This window comes from Melospiza melodia, chromosome 10 (assembly GCF_035770615.1).
Source record: "Melospiza melodia melodia isolate bMelMel2 chromosome 10, bMelMel2.pri, whole genome shotgun sequence".
Classification (NCBI taxonomy): Eukaryota; Metazoa; Chordata; class Aves; order Passeriformes; family Passerellidae; genus Melospiza; species Melospiza melodia.
Genome location: NC_086203.1, coordinates 22290838 through 22313106, shown reverse-complemented (window position 1 = coordinate 22313106; position 22269 = coordinate 22290838). Strand labels below are relative to the sequence as shown.

The following is a 22269-nucleotide window of genomic DNA, read 5'->3' as shown; positions in this document are numbered from 1 at the left end:
GAGGCCTCTCCAGCCTCAGAGTGTGATTCAGGAACTCTGAGTTTGGGGTGACCCCGAGGACCCTCAGGCCTGGATTGCCCCCAGGGCCCCCAGCCCTGGGGTGAGACCCAGGGACCCCCCAGCCCTGGGGTGAGACCCAGGGACCCCCCAGCCCTGGGGTGAGACCCAGGGACTGCCCCAGGGCCCCTCAGGCCCCACAGGTGGGCAGGCCCACTGCTTGGCTGCATCCCAGGCCTGTGGAGGGCCTCAGCCAGGCCTGCCCTGGGCCTGCCGGGCCGTGTCCCCTGGGCTGTCCCCACAGCCACAGGACACAGGTGATGCTGCCCTGAGTGGGGCTGGCCATCTTCCATCTTCCTCCTCCCTGCAAGGCACTGTGGCACCATGGCCGCTGCTGGTGGGGAGAGGCCGTGAGGGCCGTGGTGCTGTCTGGGGGCTCCCTGCCAGGCTGCCAGCCCTGAGAACAACATGAACTTCAACATCTGGAACATCAAGGAGATGCTGAGCACACCGACAGCCCTCGGGTGAGTGTGGGTGGGGGGAGATGGAGAAGGGATGGGGTGTAAAACCAAACACTTGGCAGGGGTGATGACAGGTGAGGTTAAACATGTCCAGAACTGATCTGTGGCTAATTAGGAAAGTCTAATGAAAATTCATTAGCCTGCCCTGGGATCCTGTTTATGTCCCCAGCCTGCCAGCACTGCCATAGACCCACCATTGATGGGAATCTAAAAATCAGCATTGGCTGGAAGCTGGACCCTTGTCCATTCAGGGTGTATTTGGAGAAGCCCCGTGAGCTGTGCTCATCTCATTAGATAAGTCAAGTGTTCCTCTTGCCTGTGCAGAGGGCAGATAGAACGAATCGTGATGTGCAGCATTATTGCACATTATGTAACTCAAAAATTATTCCATATCCTGCATTTATACACATGGCTTGTTTCCTTCCCAGCAGAAGCCAAAGAGCAGCTAGAGCTCTGCACATCTCCAGTCTACAGTGAAATAACAAATATTCAGATATAAACATCTGGAGGGCAAATATGTAAGACAAGCTGCAATTTGTACTTCAGAGCATCCTTTGTATCACATGGCTAAAAAAGGCAGTGGGACTCATCCCCTTTTTGACTCCAGAAAAGCTAATTGATGAATTTGGTACTCTGGCCCTCTGTTAGTTAAATAACCCACTTACATAACTAACTTGTTCAAATTCACAGTTTTAGTCATACTGTCTCTTTGGCCAGATGTTACCAAAATGATGGATGATAATGAAAACATAATAGTAATTTTCTTGCCCATTATAGAAATGCTTGTCATATAGATATTAATTAACTGAATTTTGCACAGATGCAGGGGGCAAAGGGGAGCCAGTTCAGGGGAAAATTTATTTCTATCTCTCACAGTTTTGTCTTTATAATTGTGCATTGCTTAACTCTATTGTCTTCTTGGTACCTGCAGATTAATTTTGTTTGTTTTATGGGAGGTTTGTTAGTTTTCAATAAGTTGTTTCTAAGTTTGAAAACCTGTGACTTTTTTCAAGTCAGAGACTGAGGAGGGGAAGTTTAGAGAATATATTTAAAAGACATAATATATTTAAAATATACAGTTGCATTTTTATAAGATCTATTTTTAAAATATATAAATAATTCTGTGGAGTTGTGCCATATGGAAGGAAATGAGTGGAAGAAGTACAGGTGCCTATTTGGAAAGGAATCACTTGAATTTCTTCCTCCAAAGTAGCCTATCACCTACAACATCTTCCCTTTTAACTCATTTATTAATGCAGGAAGAAAATATAGGCAAGATTTTAACACCCACTCCTCAGCATTTTCCACATTTTTTACAAATGAGTTCAAAAGGGTCAAATAGGGCATAGAATGTTACTGGAAATGCAACTGGGTTTTTAGAGGAGGTAAGAAGGGGGAGAAAATTTTCTGTGGACAATTAACTTTTTCTAAAGGAAAGAAAAGTTTCCCACAGGAACATGTGAATGTGTGTGTGTGTGTATTTAAAAAGGGGGCAGAAGTGTTGATTACTTTTCCCTGGCTGACTTCTATTACTAGAAACCTTTCCCACCACAGCAGGGTATGCTGTTTAATCCCCAGAAAACTCTGTCAGGGAGCTTTAAAAATGAAACATAAAATCAGCGTATAATCTAGGCAGAGCATGACTCACTCTGTGAGTTCTTTGCAAGTTTGAGTCAGGGTGTTACTTCTGAGAGCAGCTGCCACCAGGTCCCCAGGAAATGCAGAGCTCCAGTGATGCATTGCCCTCACAGACACAGCTCTGCACAAGCCCCAAAGTGCCCTGGGTTTTATTTGTTATCTGTCAGACACACAAGTGCTTCTCTGCAACCCTAACAGCCTGAGAAATAGGGAGTGAGGAACCAGAACCCCTGCTCCAGCTGGTTTTATGTATGAATATTGACATAACAGGGATTTGAGAAATGGAGCAGAGGGAATAAGATCAGGTTGGACAATAGTATCAGGGTGCCAGTTATTTTAGAGGGTGGAAGAGGGACACATGACAGCTATACTGGGAAAGCTTAGGCTCAGTTGAAGTGTATTGACAAAGGACACAGTTTTATGGACTGAAATGCCAGCCTTCATTAGAGAAAGTGCCACGTTGAGCGGTGCTGCTGCCTGCCCAGGCTGGAGAGCTGGCAGAGGGAGATCACAGAGGATGAGAGAACAGCAGCCACAAAAGCACTGATGCTTCAACCAGCCTTTGACTGACTGGATAAGCATCACAGGGGTGTGGTGCTGAAAGTACATTTTCAGGCACTATCAACACCATCAGCCTTGGCCAGGGGCTCTCAGGGGAAGGCACACATCTTGCCTTGGCCCTGAACTGAGCACAAGATCCCTGTTCAGGCTATTTGCTCTTGTAGTGCTACCATGAGAGTGGCAGTAGGGAACTGGAGTCAGTATCTCTGCAGGAGCAGCAGAAGCCAAAAAATCCACTGCTGTTAATTAAAAGAAAAAAGACACTGGAATAGTAATAATAAACCTCAGTAAAAATTAAATTAAACTGTACAGCCCAAAGGGTTAAATGGTTGCCTGAGGGAGAAGGATTATTTAGACTTGATTGTATAGATTTAAAATTAAAGTTATGAGAAATTTCTTGTACCATGAGGAAAGAAGTAACTTGCAAAATGCATAAAAGCTACTCATATACTGACTCCCAAAGACATCAGAAGCAGAAAGCCTGCCAGAGAGTGTGTAAGGCCAAGAAATTATGAAAATATTAAAGAGGTATTCTAAACAGCTTCTTGAAGTTAAGGCCTACTTGGGCCACTACTCTGTATGGTTTATTTCTGCTGTTGAGAATAATTTCCAAGTTTAAAAACCTCATTCAATCCATTATCCATGAAATTCCATCCCAAATCACAAGGTCACATATTTTTAAGTTATATTAAGGTTCAAGAATAAGCAGAAAATGAAGAAGACAGGCAAGACAAAGACCAGGAGAGCAGCTGTAAAATTCTAGAGCCTCACAGGAATGAGAAACCAGGGCTGGAAGTGCAGGCTGGAAGATGGCTTCAGGCTAGAGAGGGAAGTAGCAAAAAAAAAATCCTTATCTCCAGACGCCTAACTTTTAATATGGTTGGAGATGAATTTTGTGGGAGCAAACAGGGCCACTCTGCAGGAGTGCCAATCTCCTCTGAAGGAAAAGGCTCTGCTGTAACTGGCAACCAGCACAGGACAAAGGGCTGCATGGATGCCAAGGTAAGGATGTCTGGGCAGTGTTGAATCACAGCTGAATGAATAATGAAGAAAGTCATAGAAAGTAAAAATGACCTTGAGAAATTAAAATAAGACCAGAGGGATTTTGAACCTGAAATCTGGAAACTGGAGGCAGTGTTTGAGCTGAATAACTGAGAGGGATTTCATCGTGGTTAATGCATTAGGGCCAGTGCCAGAATGTGTTTGTAGAAATTCCTTTTAGGATGTGGTGCAAGTTATTTGCAGCAAGCAGGTCATGCCATTCCACAGGACAGGAAGCAGAATAATAATTTTCTGCTGTGACTGTTTCCAGTGAAGAGATGGCAAATGGCTGGAGGCTGCAAGAGCAGCTAAAACTCTTTGATTTTAACTCCTCCAGCTCCCCTGTACCCAAAGCCAAGGCTGATCCTTGCTCATTTGCTGAGCACATTGGCAGGCAGCTGATAGTGAGGATGAGAGCAGAATAGCAGAGCTACAGACAGTGACAGTTCCTATAGATACAGGCTAAAGGCAGGAGGGAGAGCAGGTGAATGGCAGCTCCCAGAATTTATACTGGATTTGTTGTGATTCAGCCTTGGCCCCTAAATGAGGAGGAGCAGAAAGGGCTCTGAGATTTTCTGGAGGGAAACCAGGAGAAGAGAGACTCTATGGCACTGATCCTACTCAAGATCTACTAGGAGAGAAAGATTTCTTTGGGAAAGAGGCTTTACTGCACTTTGAAGAAATGTGTCAGAAAGGTGTAAGTGAGCTTCACCCACAGTGCTTGAGAAGAAGAAGGATGTTGGCACAGGTTCAGTGGGGATGACAGAACCAGAGAAAATCAGTGTTTATAGCAGCACTGCAGATAAATGTTACATTGCATATTGTAGAAGTCTCAGTTTACTTTTTCAAATGACTCTTAAACCTTGGTGTTGACACATTAGGACAGATCCAAACAACAGAATACAAATAGCAGTTCTTAAAAAAAGATTGATGAGGCCTATGGCAATTTACAGTTATGAAGCTTTAGTTTGTCAGTGTGCCTAGAATATCTAGGAAACTTTAGAAGAGGGTATTTATTGCATGCCATGTTTGTTTTGAGGTAAGCCAGAACCTTTGAATGAAAAGTGAATGTTTGCATGTGATTGTGTTAAAGACTTGGAGTGGAAATCAGAAAATTAGAAAAATGAAAGAAATTCCTGAAAGTTCTAACTCCTCCTATAAAGGGGGAATTTCCACTGACAACGAGGAAACAGAGCCTGGGAAGGTCTTGCTGACCCCCCAGATATGCAGAACGCTGCAGATTTTTTAGATCACGCTCATGTCACGAGAAAGGGTTGGAGCTGCCAATATTGCAATACCTTGCATTAAGTTAGGTTGGAAAATGAAGTCATTTGACCATCAGTCAGCAGAGGATGATTTACCATTTTTTGGAGCTGTCAAGAACTTTTTTTACATATCTAAAGCTGGTTTTGCTTTGCATGAATATGCTAATGCCAGTACCGAAGGAATGTTTTGTGCACCAACACAGATGATTTGGAGCCTGGCTCATGCTAGCAGAAAGCCAGAAGTTCTCCTGAGGTAAACTATTGCACTCCTCACTTAGGAGGGACTGCTAAGTGGAACTGCATACCTGGGATGTTTCCTTGCTGTTTATGGGAAAGGGTTTATATTTAGGACAGAACATGCACCCCTGAATCTCAGGCATTCTGAAGGGAATGGTCAGGTGGTTTGAAGAGCTGCAGTTGCCTGATCACGGATCTGATCCCACATCTGATCATCCTTGTCTGATCTCTGGCAGGGACAGGCCTGGGCCAGGCATGGCCAGGCTGATGGCTTGCCCAGATGGTCTTGTTAGTAAATTAATTGCCAGCAGTGTTAAGCAAGGGATAAAGAAAGCATTGCTCAGGGGAATGAGTGCATTCAAAAGAGACATCTGTTTCACCTCGCCCTTTAATTTGCAAAAGTGCCATCATTCCTAAACCAACTGCTGAGGTAGTGGACTTAAAACAGAAAAATTGGGCTCCAGAGCAGCCAACAGCTGCCTTTGGTTGTAGTGCAGAGTAAGCCTAGGAAGTCACTTGGCTCATAAAGTCCTGTCAGCTCAATACTCCTCATAAAAACTTTGTTATAAGAATCTTGTGCTTCAGGTAGTAAATAACACAAAACATCTGAGAAAACGAGCGTACTCTGGGGTGTGATATTCACAATTTCAAAGGCGGTTCATCAAGACCACAAAACATCTGAAGATTATAAAAACCCTTCCTCAAACTAAGAGGGAGCTTTTTTTTGTCTGGAAGACAGAAGGATTTATAAAACTGGTGCAGGAGCAGAAAGATTTATAAAACTGGTGCAGGAGATGTAATGCTTACATTGCAGGCAGGGCCCCTGCCTGTGTGAGGTCAGGGTAGCCCATGTGCTCACATCTCCCCCACATACTGCCTGTAGATTAAGATTTTTTTTTTAATTTTCTTTTTTACAAAGCTTAGCTGAGATGGAAACAAGAAACTGTGCAAGTAAAACTGTAGTCAGATTTTTTTCTTAGCAGATTTGGGGTTCAGAGAGGGATTAAGGGAGAAGGTTTGAATTCAGACAGACTTATCAGGCTTTTTGAGAATTCAGGAACCCATACCTCATCTATTTTTGCCTGCAGCTCAGTGTAGTCAGTGAGCTTAGAGCCAAAAGCATTAATATGATATTGTCAGTGACTCTAGAGTATAATGGAGACCAAGCAGTTCAAGTGCTGCTGCTAAATCCCCTCCCTGTTGTGTCTGTGATGTTTGGGCTCCTTCCAAAACTGGGGATTAACCAAACACGTCACTGCTAATAAATGTTGAGGTGATCATCTCTTGTTATACACATGAGTTATTATCCTATTCCTTCTCCTTTACTCGTATCATTTGACATGGAAGAAAAATCTTGTGTAGATTTTTCATTAATTATTTTCATTTATTTTGGTCTCTAGTCCCCAGCTCCAAAGGCAGCAACACATCTCTCCATCTTGGTAGCTCAAAAAAAGCAAGAGCTGAGAATATAAACCTGACACAGTTTTTTTGTGTTTGGTCCTAACCTAAACACTCTGCCAGACCTTGTGGATGTGGAGCAATGGAATAGTGATAATTTAAACTGAAAGATAGTAGATTTAGACTGATTGTAATGAAAAAATTCCTTCCTGTGAGGATGATGAGGCACTGGCACTGGTTACCCAGAGAAGCTGTAGATGCCCCATCTCTGAAAATGTTCAAGGCCAGAAGGGATGGCACTTTAAATAACATGGTGCAGTGGAAGGTGTCCCTGCCCATGGTGGGAGGGTTGGAAGTAGGTGATCTTTAAGGTCCCTTCTAACCCAAACCCTTCTACAACTCTTTGTGAAAAATGAAAGTCTTTTATATGTACCTTTGCTAACAAAAAAATTGAAGTCAGGCTCCAACACAATGAGAAGCATTGCAGCTGTGCAGGGAAGCCCTTGTCTGATGGAAGCTGCTCCTGTGCCACAAGCCTAGTCCATAAAGCAGGAGAGGAGTATGAGAGTGTTTCTGAAGAGGAGAAGAATCAGAGCAACACAGCAAAAAATCAAGGATATCTAGGAAAGATTTATTTGAGTAACGCTCAAGGGAAAGAAGAGCACTTTTGAGTAGCATGTTAATATGTTTGAAATACTTCCAACAATTCATATCAGTTCATCCAGCCATATGCTACCTCTATTTATTTGTTGTTCTACTGTGTCAGACTTAAGGCATCTGGAGAATAAACGCCCAAGAAATGTCAGCAATAAGTCAGAAAGGTTTGTTGTTTATTCTCTTGGAGTTGCCTTCCAATTTATCGAATCAACACCTGAGTTACAACAGAAATTGTTATCCAGAGTAGCACTTCCAGCAGGCCATGTAGAGAATTTTGTTTGGCTTTTTAATTACTCCAGACTCATTCACCTCCCTCTCTGCCCCACTTCAGGCCCAATAAGTTTTCCATAAGGAGCAGCACTGCCAGTGACTACTCGAGCCTGAGTGATTCTCAGCTGCTCTTTGGCTCCCAGTTCTGCCCGGAGAACGCGCAGTCGGCAGCGGCACCGCTGGAGCTGGGCCAGCAGAACTCCCAGGATGTGAGTCTCATCCCTCAGCCCTGTGCAGGCACACAGCCACCATTCAAAGTTCATGGAAAATGCTGAAATCAGGTGGTAACATTTGCAAATGTCAGTAACTGCTGAAATCAAGTTGTCTTCTTCCTACATACACATCCTTACTGTGACAAGACAAAGTAGCAGCCTGGTCAGAGTAATGTGGTATTTATAACAGATTGCTATAAATTATTATTGAGATAGGTATGATTTTCTTCAATCACATTTTGTAAGTTACTGAAATAATATGAAATTATTCTCAAGCTAATGTCTTTAGACCACCTACCTAGCTAAGTCAGAATATTACATCTATTTTTCTTTCAAAAATGATGTATTTCACTTCCTTAGCATTCTGCAAGGATGACAGAGCTACTCAGTGTTTGCTTCCCTGCACTGACAATGACCTTGCTGCTCTGTTAAGGTAGATGCTTGGATGATTTTGGATAGGGGTGAAGAGTTTCTATGCTCACAATATTCCTCCTACAGCTCATGGTTTCTGGTGTTGCCAGCCTCCATTAAAATAGTTCCTGCACAGCTAACAGAGAGAATCAGATCAGAATAAACACACCTGGAGCAAAGATTAGGGAAGAGCAGTGGTGCCAGCTTGGAGGCTCCAGGCTGTCCTTCAGTTCCAGATGCTATCTGCTGTCCTATGTGTTTTGCTTAGGAGCAGTTTTCATCAGACACAAAACAGGAAATTCACTTTTCACAATTGAAAAACATTGATGGAATTTGCATTTTTTTATGTTTTCAGGAAAAGGCATTGCCATTTTCGTCACACAGTGTCTGGAAATTTTGTAGAATGAAGCTTTCATATTAATATTAAATTTCTGTTCTAAAATGTGTATTGAAGCATGTGAAAAACTCATCTACAGTCTGTCGATGTTGCTAGTTGGCAGCAAAATGATGTCATCCTCCAGGCAATTCAATAAGATTTTTTTTTAGATTCCTGTACAGGGAGATTCTACTGACAACTTGAACTTTTCTACAATTTCAGGAACACTGAAATTCGTTTATAGTCCCTGTCTTGAACATAGAAGGGAAAAAACCCAGCACACCTTATAATTGTAGCAAACTGAAAATCCTCAAGATGAGAGAAAAGCCTGTGTCTGGAGGAATTTGGGCTGGGTCTCAGTTCCACAGAGAGTTGATCTAACTAGGCACACTAAATGAGGCATAATCTCACAAAATTCTTAATCTCCTCATCCAATGTAATCTGTCATGTCCAATCACTGTGAAGTCTGTCTGCACTGGATAAACAAATGGTTTCTTCTAATTAATATTCTGATTATTTTTGTACTTCAACAGTTTTCTTTTGTTTGTGTCACAGAGTGAGCCCAGTATTTTTACCAAATACCAGACAAAACCACAGTTATTTGATGAAGAAACAAGAGAAAAGGGTTCTCTTAATTTTGGTGCAGGAAGAGCAAAAAGTGTCTTGGAAAATTTTGAAGTGAATAAGAACAAAATAAAGGACAAATATGACCGGTATGTAGACATCCACTGGAAAATCTCTCTCTTCTGGTGGTTTTCACTCTCTGCAGCTCTTTCTTCCCCTCTTACAAATCACATATGGCATATCTGCATATTTCTCCAAGAAAAGTATTTTCAGGTTTTAAATAATTTCTAATTAGAAAGAGTTGCAAGGTAAGAGAATAGTGTTTATTTGCAGTTTATGTAACACATTCAGCCATAAGCCTCACTGAACAGCAAAACTCTAACCTGAATTTACCTTTGTCTTTATCTAATCAGCATTGTTTCTTTTTTTCTGTATTGATTCTCTGTGAAAACCCTTTTTTCTTGAACTTTTATAGGCTATGTGGGGAGTGATAAAAGGGACTCTGAGGATGGCCTTCATATTTGGGCTAGATGAGGGGATTGCCAATCACACTTGTGTGCAGATTACATCTTTATAAACCTGCACATATCTCTAGAATTTTATTTCCATACAAGATTTTTATGTTTTGGTTTTTTGGTAACAGACAAGTGTTATTTGTTTATGTAATTTGCATCTACTCTTTGTCAGACATCAAGAATTACAGGTACCTGTAGGTCCTGAAGGACTTCAAGGAACAAGCCAGCAATTTGAAGCTCAAAAATGAAATATGGCAAACTCCCCAGTGCACCTATAAATAATTCTTAGCACTGTACATTTTGTAATGTAACATCCAAAGTGAAGTGTGTTTTTATTGAAAGCCTTTGATCAAATCTGGCTATGTATCTCTCCTGCCTTTTTAATGGGCACTGCCTTTCTGATAAGACAAAATTTTATTCTCAATTGCCTATTAGAAGAAGATTTTTGTAATGAAATGACAAAGTATTTTTAAATGTTTAGGCATCACTCATAATTATTCCTTATTTTTTCTTTAAATGGATTATGCTTCTTCCTACACTCCAGACTTGCTCCCAGATTAGAAGCCTGTTTTTAGAAATAACTATATTATCTTTTCAAAGATAAGCATATAATTTATCAATTTATATCCCCCTCAAGTTTGACTAAGAAAATTAGTATCTTCCTTTCCACAAGGCTAGAGAGATTTCTCATAACTAGATTCTACCTGGCCTCTGCATATTTTTGGCTGTTGTAATTTAGATCACTCAAATGATTGACTTCAAATGACCCAAATCTTCAGAGAGGAAAAGGTTATCACTTTGCTTAGCAACCATCCGTGCATTTTGGTGTGGCAAGTTAATCATGAATATAGCCTGGTTCCTGATACGCTGGCTCAACTTAAAAGGGCAGATAACAGAAACCACAGGCATAATCTCAGGAGAAAAGGATCTGCAGTATTTGTTCTTCCTGGCCTGGGCTTTGTTGATGCTGAAGCTTTCCCCGTGTTTTTCCCACAGTTATTTTAGCCCAAGCACAATAGCCGTGTATCGCAGCAACTGGCACGTCACAGGCTGGGTCCTTCCGGAGCCGATAACACAGCGCTCACACCCCAGCAGCTAATGGACAGCTGGGCAAATGCCAACTAAAAATCTGACACAGAGCCAAAAATCTGAGAGTAAAAACCCCATAACTTCATGTATTTGATATATATGAGCATGTGTGAATATGTATTTTTTTCTTACTTTACATTGCAGAGTCCATGTTTTCCTGAAACAACTGAGGTGACTTCAAAGGGTTATGTCCCCTGAAGTAATCATGGTTCTGTGCTAACATTTCATTCTACATTATGCCTTGCAATGTTTCATGTCTCATTTTTACAGTGATCTTTTCAATTTTTGTACACTTCAGTAATTTACATTTCTGTTTCATACTTGTTGGTTTTTTTCCATTTTAGTGAAGTCCTAAGCACCTTTATTTCCAGCATCAAAGACAAGCTTCAAGAGGTAAGTTACTTCAAATTCAGAATGTAAAATAATGAAGAGTTAGAAATACTACAGACTATTCAGTATTCACTTTCTCTCCTTTGCTATGCTGATATCTAAAATATTACATTCTGTGTCTTAAGCACTCAAATACTTTAAACCAACAACTGTAAGGGGTTTTTTTGCATATACCATTGCCTTTGTGTCCTTAGGGTCAAGGTCTTTAGGGACTTGCCTCAGAGCCAGTAGTGGAATTTCTCTGGGTCTCTAGAGCAAAACAAGCTGTAGTGGCAGCCTGCAAATATCAGTTCTTTTTCCCTTCTGCCTAAAGAAAGCAGTCTACTCTCAGGATTAGTCATTGTGGTCTGAAGGTGAAGGTCTCTGACCCAAAACTTCTAAAATTCATTTTATTAGTTAGTATTAATCCTATTTTACAGATCAGTATCTCTTTTTTGAAATATGTTTGGATTTCATGAGCCTTTTGAGCCATCCCAGATCTTCTTTGAGGTTGCAACCAACAGCTGCACAAATTGTTTCAAGTGACAGATAAACAATAATTTTCAGGCTGTTCCATTTCATGAGTTGCAGTCATTGTTCTGTGGTATCTGGGGACGTGATTTTGCAAACAAAGAAAAGGCAATGTTTGAATTTCCCCATTTACCTTTGTTTTTACAGCTGCCAGTGTGCTTCGAGAAGTTTGAAGAAATGCTTGATTCCAAACTCAAATCCAGTTTGGTTGGCCTAGAAACCCTTTTCAAGACATGTAAGTCCTTCCTGTGTTCCTATTAACAGCAGAGGGCACAGTCAAACTGCCAAATATCAGCATGTTGTCTGGAGGCTGGGGTGAATTGGGCAAGTCATTCTGCTCACAGCTGTTCTCCCTTAGGGAGGAGAGAAAAGAAGATTTATCCATGGTATGGACTTGTCAGGTTTTCCATTCCTATTATCTCATTTTTTCCTTTTCTCCGTTCTCTTGTACTTAGGTGTGGCATGGTTAGACATGGTGTTCAAATTGATAAACACACCTCTGGTTTTGTGTTTTGTCTGGAGTATGATCATTTTTAGGCTATCTGGAGTACTAATGTAATACACAGTAAAAAATAACTTAGATATTTATATCCTGAGTATCCTCTTTCAGTTTTTAGGGCTTTCTCTGATTTTCATATGTTAGTTCGAAGTCTTCCATTGCTCCTCTGTGCTTGAAGTGATTAAGTTTTGGATGTAAACAAAACTAGTATTGCTCATTTCTTGAATGAGAAGCACACAGTGAAGCACACTATTGCCATGATAAAAGGGTGACCTCCAGAAAAGCCAATAATATAAAATACTTTTGAACAACTCTGTCTCTCAAGTGGCTAATCACAGAATCTTTACTGAGGGAAAATGCTTCAAGAAATCGTTTCTAATTTAGCTTAGATCTGAGCCTTTGAGAGTACATTAATTTTTAATGCTAGTGTGATGCTTTATCAACACTCTGTCAGGACTGCTCAGAGCTTGCTCTGCTCTGTGCCAGAACAAGAGGCCATTTTCAATATACACAAGAAACGTGAAGTGAGTTGTATCTTGTGAGGTGAAGGCAGCAGACCTTCACAAAAGCACAGTGGTATTTACTGTGTGGCAAAATGTGGCTTCCACAAAGCACATCTCTGACAGATAGCTTTTAAATCAACAGAACCCTCTCAAGCAAAAAGAGTGGAGTCTGATTCATTATGCTGGAGGCCATGATAGGCTGTACATTTGAAATACCAATCTCATTGTACTAAGAACATTCCCTTGCTGTGCTTGGCAAGTGCTCTTGGTGGGACCCTAATGTAAACAAAAATCTGTCTGCTTTGGCCAGCACAGCAAATTCCCTCTTACACATTTTCCCACCTCCTGATTACTTCAGTGCCTCAACTTGTCCACTCTGCAGCAGGACTTTGCCTAATTTCACATAGCTCGTGAACAGAAATTGTTGTCATGGCACTGAAAAACAAATCTATTGTTCAGGGCTCCCCCTCTTCATTCCATACCATTTACTCAGTTGTCCTGTTTCCTCTCCATATCCATTTTCAATGAATGTGCCTTGAATGAAATGAGAAACCTCCCAGAGGTGCATGCTGCTAGATTTTCAAAGCAATTGAAAAGAAAAATTGGCAGTTTCTGTAATGCATCATGCTGCAGAATGTTGAATATATAATGAAAATCATCACATGCTGCACAATGTTGTTCTTTTTATATTTCTGGGAGGTTCATCTGTCACTGGTTAATTGCAGATAAACACTGTCATTTGACTGATATCACAGTGATGGATAATTAAGTTCCCACGAAATAGATACCTACGCCAGTGCCTTGAAAAGAGGCAGTTCCCTTGAAAAACTGGTATAAAATTCCAAAACTCAGGTGAAAGAGCTAAATTCAGAGCTAATAAAGTTCTGAATGCCAGTGAGTGATGATACAGTACCTTGGGATGTGGGTTACATGGCAGACATATGTTAAATCAGTGGCAGCGAAGGATTTCACATGCAGGAGAGGAATGCAGAAGATGAAGAGAACATTCCAACAGCTGTGAAAAGCAAAGGAAGGTGGAACTTGAAATCAAGTCTATCTTCATTAAAAGCTTATAAGGAGTATCACTGGTTGCATTTTTAGCAGTGGGTAGCAAGCCTATTTGGCATAGACTGCACAGCCACCAGGCAAGAGCAAAACAGAAAATATTTTTCAAAATGTATTTCCAAAGCCTTTCCAAGTGCTGTTGGGCTGCCATGGTCTGTGCAGGAAGATTTTTTAAATGTTCTCTTTTGAGTGTTTGTCCATATGTTCTTGCACACAGTGCATAGAGCTGTGTGTGGCCCTGGAGATGATACAAGGTTTGGCTGAGCAGCTTCCACAGAGGCACAAGTGCTCTGTGCCTTGCTCACATCTCAGTGTGCAGTGCACAGGGAGGTAAAGAGGCAGACAGACCCTGTGGCCTCAGTTCTTCCACCTTATATACATACAGTTTCTCTGGTTGACTTGCCCATTCATTATTTTCTATTTCCTTCTGGTTTCCACTCCTGTAGCTTGTTTCTTTTCATATTTTTCACATTTTAATTTTCATATCCACACTTTTATTAAAGACTTCTATTTTTTTATACAAATGTCAATTTTCACCACTCAGCCCTCTCTTGCTGTTTTGCTGTTCTGTATCTGGTAGTTCCAGCTGTGAAGGCTCAGAGCAGCTGAATCCTCCACAACACCTTGTCTGCAGTGCACACGAGCAGCATCCTCCCAGCCTGAGTGCCACAGGCAATCCTCTGACACACTGCCATCAAGGGTGACAAAGTAATGTGCAATATGTCACTTGCAGAGGTATGAGGTGATGCAGTTCTCTGACAAGATGCAGGGCACAGTGAGCAGTTTTCAAACATGACTTGCTTCCAGACTCCCCAGGCCCAGCAGCTGCTGGCAAAGTTTCCAGGGGACATGCTGTGTTTAAAATGGTGAGATTTGAACTTGTTTACCTTGAACAGTATGGTCCAGACTGGGACACCCAATTCAGACTCCCTTATGTCTTGTATGGATTGAACAGTCAAAAAGTTTGAAACTTATTTAAAAAATGTTTTTTTCCATGTAGCTGCTAACTAGACATGCAGTGACTGACAAAGGTGAGGGGCTTAACCAGAGGTTTAGTCTTAACTTGAGGTGAGGGACTTAACCAGACTCCAAAACAGCTCAGTATGGATGGTGAGAGGAAGTGTGGATGTTCCAGTAGATACTGGAACCCCTCATTGTCACAATTCAGGGCTTGGAGCAGTGTGTGCTGTAGCACAGGGTGAGATCAGGGGCAGCTCATCCCACAGTCCCCTGATTCAGGTGCTCTCTGATGTCTTGTGGAACAGGACCCAGGCTAAGCCAGCACAAACCTGCCAGCTGACTGCTTGGAGTGAATCTGAGCAGGATGCAGCCATGTCAGCCAACTCTCTCACCCTCTGGCACAGCCCCGTGGCTGCCCAGGGAGAGCATGCAGAGCTCTGCTGGGCTCCAGAGCTGTCTTCCCTGCCCGTGTCTCACCAGGTTTATGGCACCTCCAATTTCCCCTACTGAATCTGGGCATGGGGGAATCAACCTCCTTCCAAAGTGTTATTTAAAGTGGCTCTGCTGCTAGTGCCAATCTCAGGATGAGCTGCATAGATGATGATAGAGAGACATCAGAAGCAGTTGCTGTTTAATATTCCTAGGCTGGGAGGCTGGTGCTCCCTCCCTTGGCTGCTCAGGCTGTAGTTTTCAGCTGCTGGGAGTGCAGCTGCACCTGGGCACAGGCTGATTTGTAGGGAACTCTCTGCAGCACAGGGTGGCAGCCCTAGCCCGAGGTCCTTCAGCCTTTTATCTCATGCCAGATTTCATATTCCAAATGTTGTTATTGTAAACAGCAGCATCAGAACACGAGGGTACAGCAAATCAAAACACAGCAATGCCTCAGATTGTAAAAACCTGCTTTGTTTAAATTACCCCGAGAGAGGCACAAGTCTGTGCATAAGTCACCCATTAACTGAGTAAAGATTTCCTGTCTGTGATCAAGTTATTCAGTAACTATCTGCTGCAGGGTTTATTTGAAGGAAACCTCTGAAGCAGCCCTTCTTGATCATATTCAAAGAAAAAAGACGTAACAGGGTCCTTGATCTGATCTAATTTGGCTGTCTCAAGGCCTATTTTTTTGGTAAGCCTTTATTAACACTTATTTTTACCTTGTTTATTAGTGCTTGACAAGTCTGAACACTTCTCTGGGTATGGAAGCAGGGAGGGAAGGAGAGTCCCCTCCTCTGTACTGAGGGTTTTTTCTGCAGAATACTCCTACACGTATAAACGAAACACGTTCAAAGGCTGGCTGCTGCTGCTTGCTTGCCGGCAGCACGCTGTGCTGAGTCAAATGTGTGTGCAGATCACAAGCCCAGTGGATGCAGGACTATTTTTAGACAGAGGATAGTATGTTGAAGAAGAATAGATAGATTAGGGAAACCAGAAAGTTTTAAAAATAATTCTGAGCTAAAATTAAGCATATGGGGAAGACCAGCAAGGTAAGCTTGCAGATGCTGCCCTTCTTGTATCTTCCCAATGTAGACATGGAAGGTGATAAAGTGACATGAAAGGAGTTTCTTCCTTCACTCAGTACTGCTTTCCTTCTCTTTGTAGGTTGGCAGGCTCCCCCAAAACCTCCTCTCAGATTGCAGGTAGCCTTTGTTTCCAATCAGGGAGATGAAATGTCTTAAAGGCCCACTCAAACATTCACTCCCCCATTACAAACCCATCCTACAAATTACAGATTTCCAGGTTTCTAAAACAGTCTAAATCTGTCAGAGCAAAACACTAAAAGATTAAAAACAGCAACCACATTGACTGCAACAGCATATTGTTAGAAATACCTGCAGATAATCCTCAGAAATCAGCCAAGCTCCTACAGAGAACAAGGCAAAGCCATGTGGTGATGTGCATCCTGATATAATGGAGAAATTCCCCTCGAGCTCCAGTCTGGGAGGTGGTTTTAATTCAGTGTGTGTGAGGATGATGCACGGATAAGGCAACTGCAGGGTTCTGTCTCCCAAATGACAGCTGTGTGCACTGTGCCCAAGCAGGGCTCCTTTGGAGGAGGCAAAGTTAACATCCCAGCAGGGCACAGGGGATTCCTGGTGCCAGGAGGTGCCATTCCCTGTGCCCATCCCTGAGTGGCACCTCAGCCCTGCGCCACCCCGCGCCTCAGCTTTGCGTGGCTGAATGGGACAAACACTTTCAATCTCCTTTCATAAGAGGAGATTACCATGTAAGCACTTAATTAACTTGCAGCTTTTCTCTGCCCATGTCTAGCCCAGTCTGTGTCTTTCCTTGCACATAGACAGCTGGGAAGGAATGTGGGCTTCCAGACATCCTGGGGTGCATAGCATTCAGCCAGAGCTGGTGCACTGCCACTCACCCCACTGCCCAGTGTCACCTGTGGCCTCTGGGCTGGCATTTACTTCCTTGTGTCACTTGCTAAATAACTGAATGACCTTTGACTTTTGCACCCAGGTGACTATAGCAGATTTTAAGCCTGTTTGGCTCATGAGAAGGCCTTGATGAGCACCTGTCAGAGCTGCCTTGTCCCTTCATGCCACTCAGCTCCAGAGCTGATGTTTTCCCTTTAGTTGAGGCTTATTTTTTAAGTTTCTCCTTATTTTTTCTCCTTTTTTTTATATTACATGACAACTTCCAGTGAAAAGCGTTGTTTGAATCTACAGAAAGGCCACTGTGTTGTCTTTGACAAAGAAGTCACCTGCATTGTCTTAGAGCATTAAATCACAATCCACCTTTTATAAAATCTTGTTCTTATTCTATTTCCTTTCATATCTTTGAGTACTTTTTTCCTCAAAGTCTGTTCTAAAACCTTGCACCATAAGACAACAAATTACTAAGCCCATAATTGCTCAGATTGTTTTCCTTTCTTCCTTCCCAAAATTTCAAAACCATCCCTGTTTTTTCAGAAGCAAAGCCTGTACAATCACTTTCTGCCTGCCGCTCCCTAATAGTTATTAGCTCTTTAACCAATTCCATCTACAGTTTGACAGAAGGCCACAGCTCACTGAGATAATTAAGTCCCTGGAAGCTTAATGAAAAGAGCTGAGCAGGAGGAGAAGGGATCCCCAGTGCCCTGCAGCCTTTGAGCACAGCACTGTGGGGCAAGAGGTGCTCAGGAAGGAGCTGAGATAAACACTGGAGAGCAGGAACAGCTTTAGATGGGCTCACAGCTCCTCTGACACCAAAGTCAATCAAACACCTTGGATCTGTAGCAAAAGAAGATTCATTAATTGCAGAGCTCTTGTAGCAGCTTGTTGAAATGTAGGCTTTATTCTGATTTCTCTCAGGTATGCAGTGCTCCAGCACTCCAGGGTTTCAGTTATCCTGGCCCATTGGTTTGGCAGTGCTTTACCTTAGCAAGAGTGCTTTGGATCCTGTTCTGTGCCAGCCAGCCAACATTCCACACCATCTGTACACACCTTCCTGCACCCTTCACAGGAAAGACCAGACATGTTTAGCTCTTTCTCTCCACTCTTTCTCAGCTCTTTCTCTCTGTCCTAATTTACAAATTTAAAGTAGACTTCCACAAGATTGCTAAAGATTTTTCATCTCCACACACAATGCAAGCTGTGTTCCTATCCCATAGTGTATTAGGCACAGCAGTGGTTCCTATAAGAGTAATTGAAGCTATATGGGGGGATTTATATAGTTATACAATCATATAACACAAAACCCTGGGGTTTTATCAGTTTTTCAAAAAGACTGACTGAAGCCAAGAGCAACTTGCTTCAATTTAAAACCCTCCCAGGGAGCCTGTGCCTCCACAGGACTCTGCTGGGGCCCCCACTACTAAGTGCTGGGCACAGCTGCCTGGTTCAGGTGATCTCTGACCCCATCTCTTCCCATGACTGGCAAACGGAAATTCCAATTCTTTGCACACTCCTTCATTATTTCTCTCTATTCCTTCTAGCAGTTTTCCTTCCATTTTCAGCCTCCTGTGCATTTGTGACACAATTTCTCTGGTTGCACTTCTTAGCCATTAACTTCTTACACCTCCATCCAGTTCAAGCCCCATTTCCCATCACCTGGCTGCATGAGAGTGTTGTTTATACAGGGGTGGATCAGCTATGCTGGGGTCCCCCTGCCTTGGCCATGCCTGTTGTGCACCTGGCAGACAACCAAGCCTCAGCCTTCCCTGCATTCAGCCTACCAAATTCTGCAGCTCTGCACAGCCTCTCTTCTCCAGCTGCCACATTAACAGAGGGCAGTAAATGAGGTTTGGACTACGTGCAGCATCTTATAAATGTCAAGTGTCTTCCATTAAAAATCCACCCCATTGTTCATTGCTCGGGGCTTGGGGAGATCACAGCAGGAGAATCATGTGGTGATTCATGCCAAGCCATGCAGAGAGTAGCAATAGTACTGATAGCACTTTATTCACATTTACAAATGAAAGACCAAATGTGGTTTTTATTGATTTCCCTATTTAGTGGAAGATGCTCTTCAAAGTCACTGCAGCTTGGTGCTGAAAGCTTTGACAGAAAAAAGCCAAATGGAGCAGGCACTGCTGGAGATGGAGAGGAGACTTGCAGCCGTAAGTGAAGAAATTAATCTTTTATTCTGAATCCTCAAACTGAATTTCTCCTGCTTCTTCAAAATACTGACTGAATATTAAATTGCCTTTGAATGGTGGATTATAAAGCAGACTGCTCCTGTTATAATAAAAGGGGAAAGACATATTAAAAAGCTAATTCTAGGCCAGCTACTGACAGAGGCTTACCCAGGCACTGGCTAACAGTGCTGTAAGCTCTGACAAAGCCCTGGTCGGTAAGAGAAGAAGCCAACAGTGCCTTGTTGTGGCAGGCTGTGATGGAGCACTCTCTGCTTCCTCACCTGACACATGCCTTTGCTGGAGACATGGTGCAGTGCATGCCTGTGAGGGGAGAGCAGCTCGTCCCTCAGCACCTTGTCCCTTCAGCCAGGTGTGTCACAGGGAGGGGAAAAAAGACGCGAAAAGGAAACAAGTGGATGTGAGCGACACAATGAACTGTCAGAGACCTCCTGACCAGGGCTGGTTTCTCCAAAGGCCCTGCTGCAGGAGTTGCTTTTGGCAAGGATGTGTCACACCAGCACATGAGAAGGCAGTGCTCCTAGGAGAAGGGGCACACTCTGGGTTAGGGGGATGCTCCAGTCCCAAAACTCTCACATTTGTGGGAGAGTTTGAGGATATCTATTACACAAGAAGATGCAAATTGCTAATCTTTGGCTCAATACCAAACTGACACATAGTACCTAAAATTTCCTTTTTTGTGTGTTTTTTACTGCTTCTGCTCTGCTTTCTGCTTCCCCAGAAAGATGCTGAGATTTTGGATATGAAATCCAGTATGCAGCTGCTGAAGGAGGGTCTGGAGTCCCTGCCAGCCCAGCTGAATGACCAGTTCCTGAAAGCATGTCAAGAACTTGGCTTCCTGACGCCGTGTAATGCCTCAGCTGGGCAGCACACGCTTTTGTCTAGTGCCAGCCTGGCCCCTCACACGACAGATAAATCTTTCCAGACCTCCCCTGGGCTGTGCCAGTACTGTGTCCTGAGCGAGGAGCACCTGCACAAGCCATGCTGCCCAGGCAGGGGAGTTTGCAGCTGTTCAGGCTGGTCTTATTTCCCCTGTGTGACAGTGGGACAGCAAAACAGAGCCTCCCCTGGAGGGAACCAGCTCACTGGAGATGGCACATCTAAGGGTGACCTAAACCCAGCCTCAGAGGACAAAGCCAGCCCCATTGCTACAGCAGCCTGTGGCACAGCAAACACCTTTTTGCAGGAGGTGAAATGCAGCTTGGAGACACAGAGCTGTGCTGCCCATCCTTGCATGTGCTGGGCTGGCAGACACTTTTTGGGGAGTAGTCAGAAGAAACAGTGTCCTGTACCACTGGAAGGGCCTCTACCAACCCCCCTGAGGAAGGCATTCAGGAGAGGCACTCGAGGGTTTAAACCCCTGGCACTATCACAGCAGCAGCAGCCTCAAGTTTGCCACCATTCTACACAGAAAGCTACACCTGGGCAAAGACACAGCAACTGGCCCACAAACCATGAGGTGGAGAAGGCAGCTGTAGGGAACAAAACAAAACTGAGTCCAGGAAGGATGTCCTGGAAAAGAGCAATAAGGAGAAAGACAACGTACTCCACTAAGGGGAAAGGTGAACGCTCTGGATGTGCTGACAGTGGGCTGAAGCAGAGGAAGGCAACTGGGATTATTGACTTGGAAAGCTCCAGAAAAAATACCCTTCACAGCTACTTGGTTGATCTCAATTCAGAAAACTCTGACCTGGTTTTTGCAGCTTCCCATCAGCAGATCCTCAGCAATGCTCAGATGGGGCTTACAAAGAATTTCACACCAGTGCCACACTCTGATAAAAGCCTGCAACAACCTGAAAGCAAAAGAAAGAGAAGTCTTGAAATTAAAAAAACAATGAATGTTTCCAGTATAAAAAGGTATCTCCTGGATTCCTCTCCCGAGGAGAATGTACTCTCCCTGTGTAGCACAACAGGTGTAAAGCAAGTGAGCTGCTTCAGCCTCCAAAGCCCCTCAAGCTCCAAGAAACTACACCCTGTCAATCCACAGGCACAGCAGAAAACAGCCTGTTGCTCTTTACTGTTAGATTGTGATTCTTCTGATTGAAGGGGTTTGTTTCATGCTCAGAGCCCTTAGAGCAGGATGACCATTTCAGCTGCAGTTTATTCCTCTAGGTGTGTTACTGGCATAGTCAGAAGCAAGACTCAGGCCTGCATGCTTGAAAGTGCTATTGCCCAGTTGGAGATATTGTAAGGGACTAAGCAGGGCTCTCCCCTGGCTTGGAAAGCTGAAGGGATCTGTGCTGCTTTACTTTCCTGTTCCCAGCAGAAATGCCATGGGCTTGAGTTACACATTTACACAGCAGTGAAGTACCTGACATTCCCAGGGAGGAGAGGGCTGGCAGAGCAGACTGTCAGCTCAGTCAGATTTGGCACCGAGGTCTACTGGAAATTCCTCAGCTAGATTGATACAATGCTATCTGTGGCCCGAGGCTTCACTCTGTTTTTCACTCCTAGTATCTCTGTTGGTTTGCTATGTAAAAGTTCAGGTTTTTAGTAGAGTAGTATTGTTCTGGTTGATTTCAATCAGGTTCAGATTTGTCTCAGGAGTGGTTTGTGAATGTTTGGCAGGGAGAGGTTTAACTGAGGAAAACCAAACCCCACTGTCTCAGGTTCGTCCAGTACTGTATGTCTTCTCCTTACAGGCTGAAATTCCTCAGTTTCAGAGATTCCAGGAAGTTATTTTGTTTCTACTTCATTTGTCTTTTGTATCTCTTGGCTGATTAAAGAATTCTCCAACATACCCTTTTCAAGGCCAGTGGTTCTCAGAAACCAAAGATACAACAGGCAGATCCAGCAGATGAGATGTCTGGACAGTCCCAGTTCCCACAGAGCAAGTCTCTTCAGGGTGCCCAGCTGGGACTGTGAGCAGCTCCCACTGCTTCGGGCACGGGTGTCACGTTTGATTTTTGATCTGAAATGTTCGAGCAAAAGAAACATTTTGGTGTTGACAAAACCAGAATGCCACAAATTCAAATTATCCAGCTATGCCATGGGAAATGGCTGTGATC

General features: G+C 43.2%; 1 protein-coding gene across 1 annotated transcript; it reads left to right on the top strand.

Annotated features, from left to right (window-relative positions):
* The first annotated feature begins 465 nt into the window (after nucleotides 1–465).
* IHO1 (interactor of HORMAD1 1) lies at nucleotides 466–21927 on the top strand. Its single transcript, XM_063164336.1, has 7 exons — nucleotides 466–521; nucleotides 7647–7794; nucleotides 9140–9297; nucleotides 11097–11145; nucleotides 11800–11887; nucleotides 19122–19225; nucleotides 19983–21927. Exons 1-7 carry the CDS (start codon nucleotides 466–468, stop codon nucleotides 21303–21305), a joined length of 1926 nt encoding a protein of 641 aa, XP_063020406.1. The 3' UTR covers nucleotides 21306–21927.
* Nucleotides 21928–22269: the final 342 nt, after the last annotated feature.

Coding starts and splice junctions, on each gene's coding strand:
- IHO1 (XM_063164336.1), top strand. CDS start 466: ATGAACTTCAACATCTGGAACATCAAGGAGATGCTGAGCACACCGACA. Junction 9,298..11,096: donor ATAAAGGACAAATATGACCG/GTATGTAGACAT, acceptor TTTCCATTTTAG/TGAAGTCCTAAGCACCTTTA. Junction 11,888..19,121: donor AGAAACCCTTTTCAAGACAT/GTAAGTCCTTCC, acceptor TTCCCTATTTAG/TGGAAGATGCTCTTCAAAGT.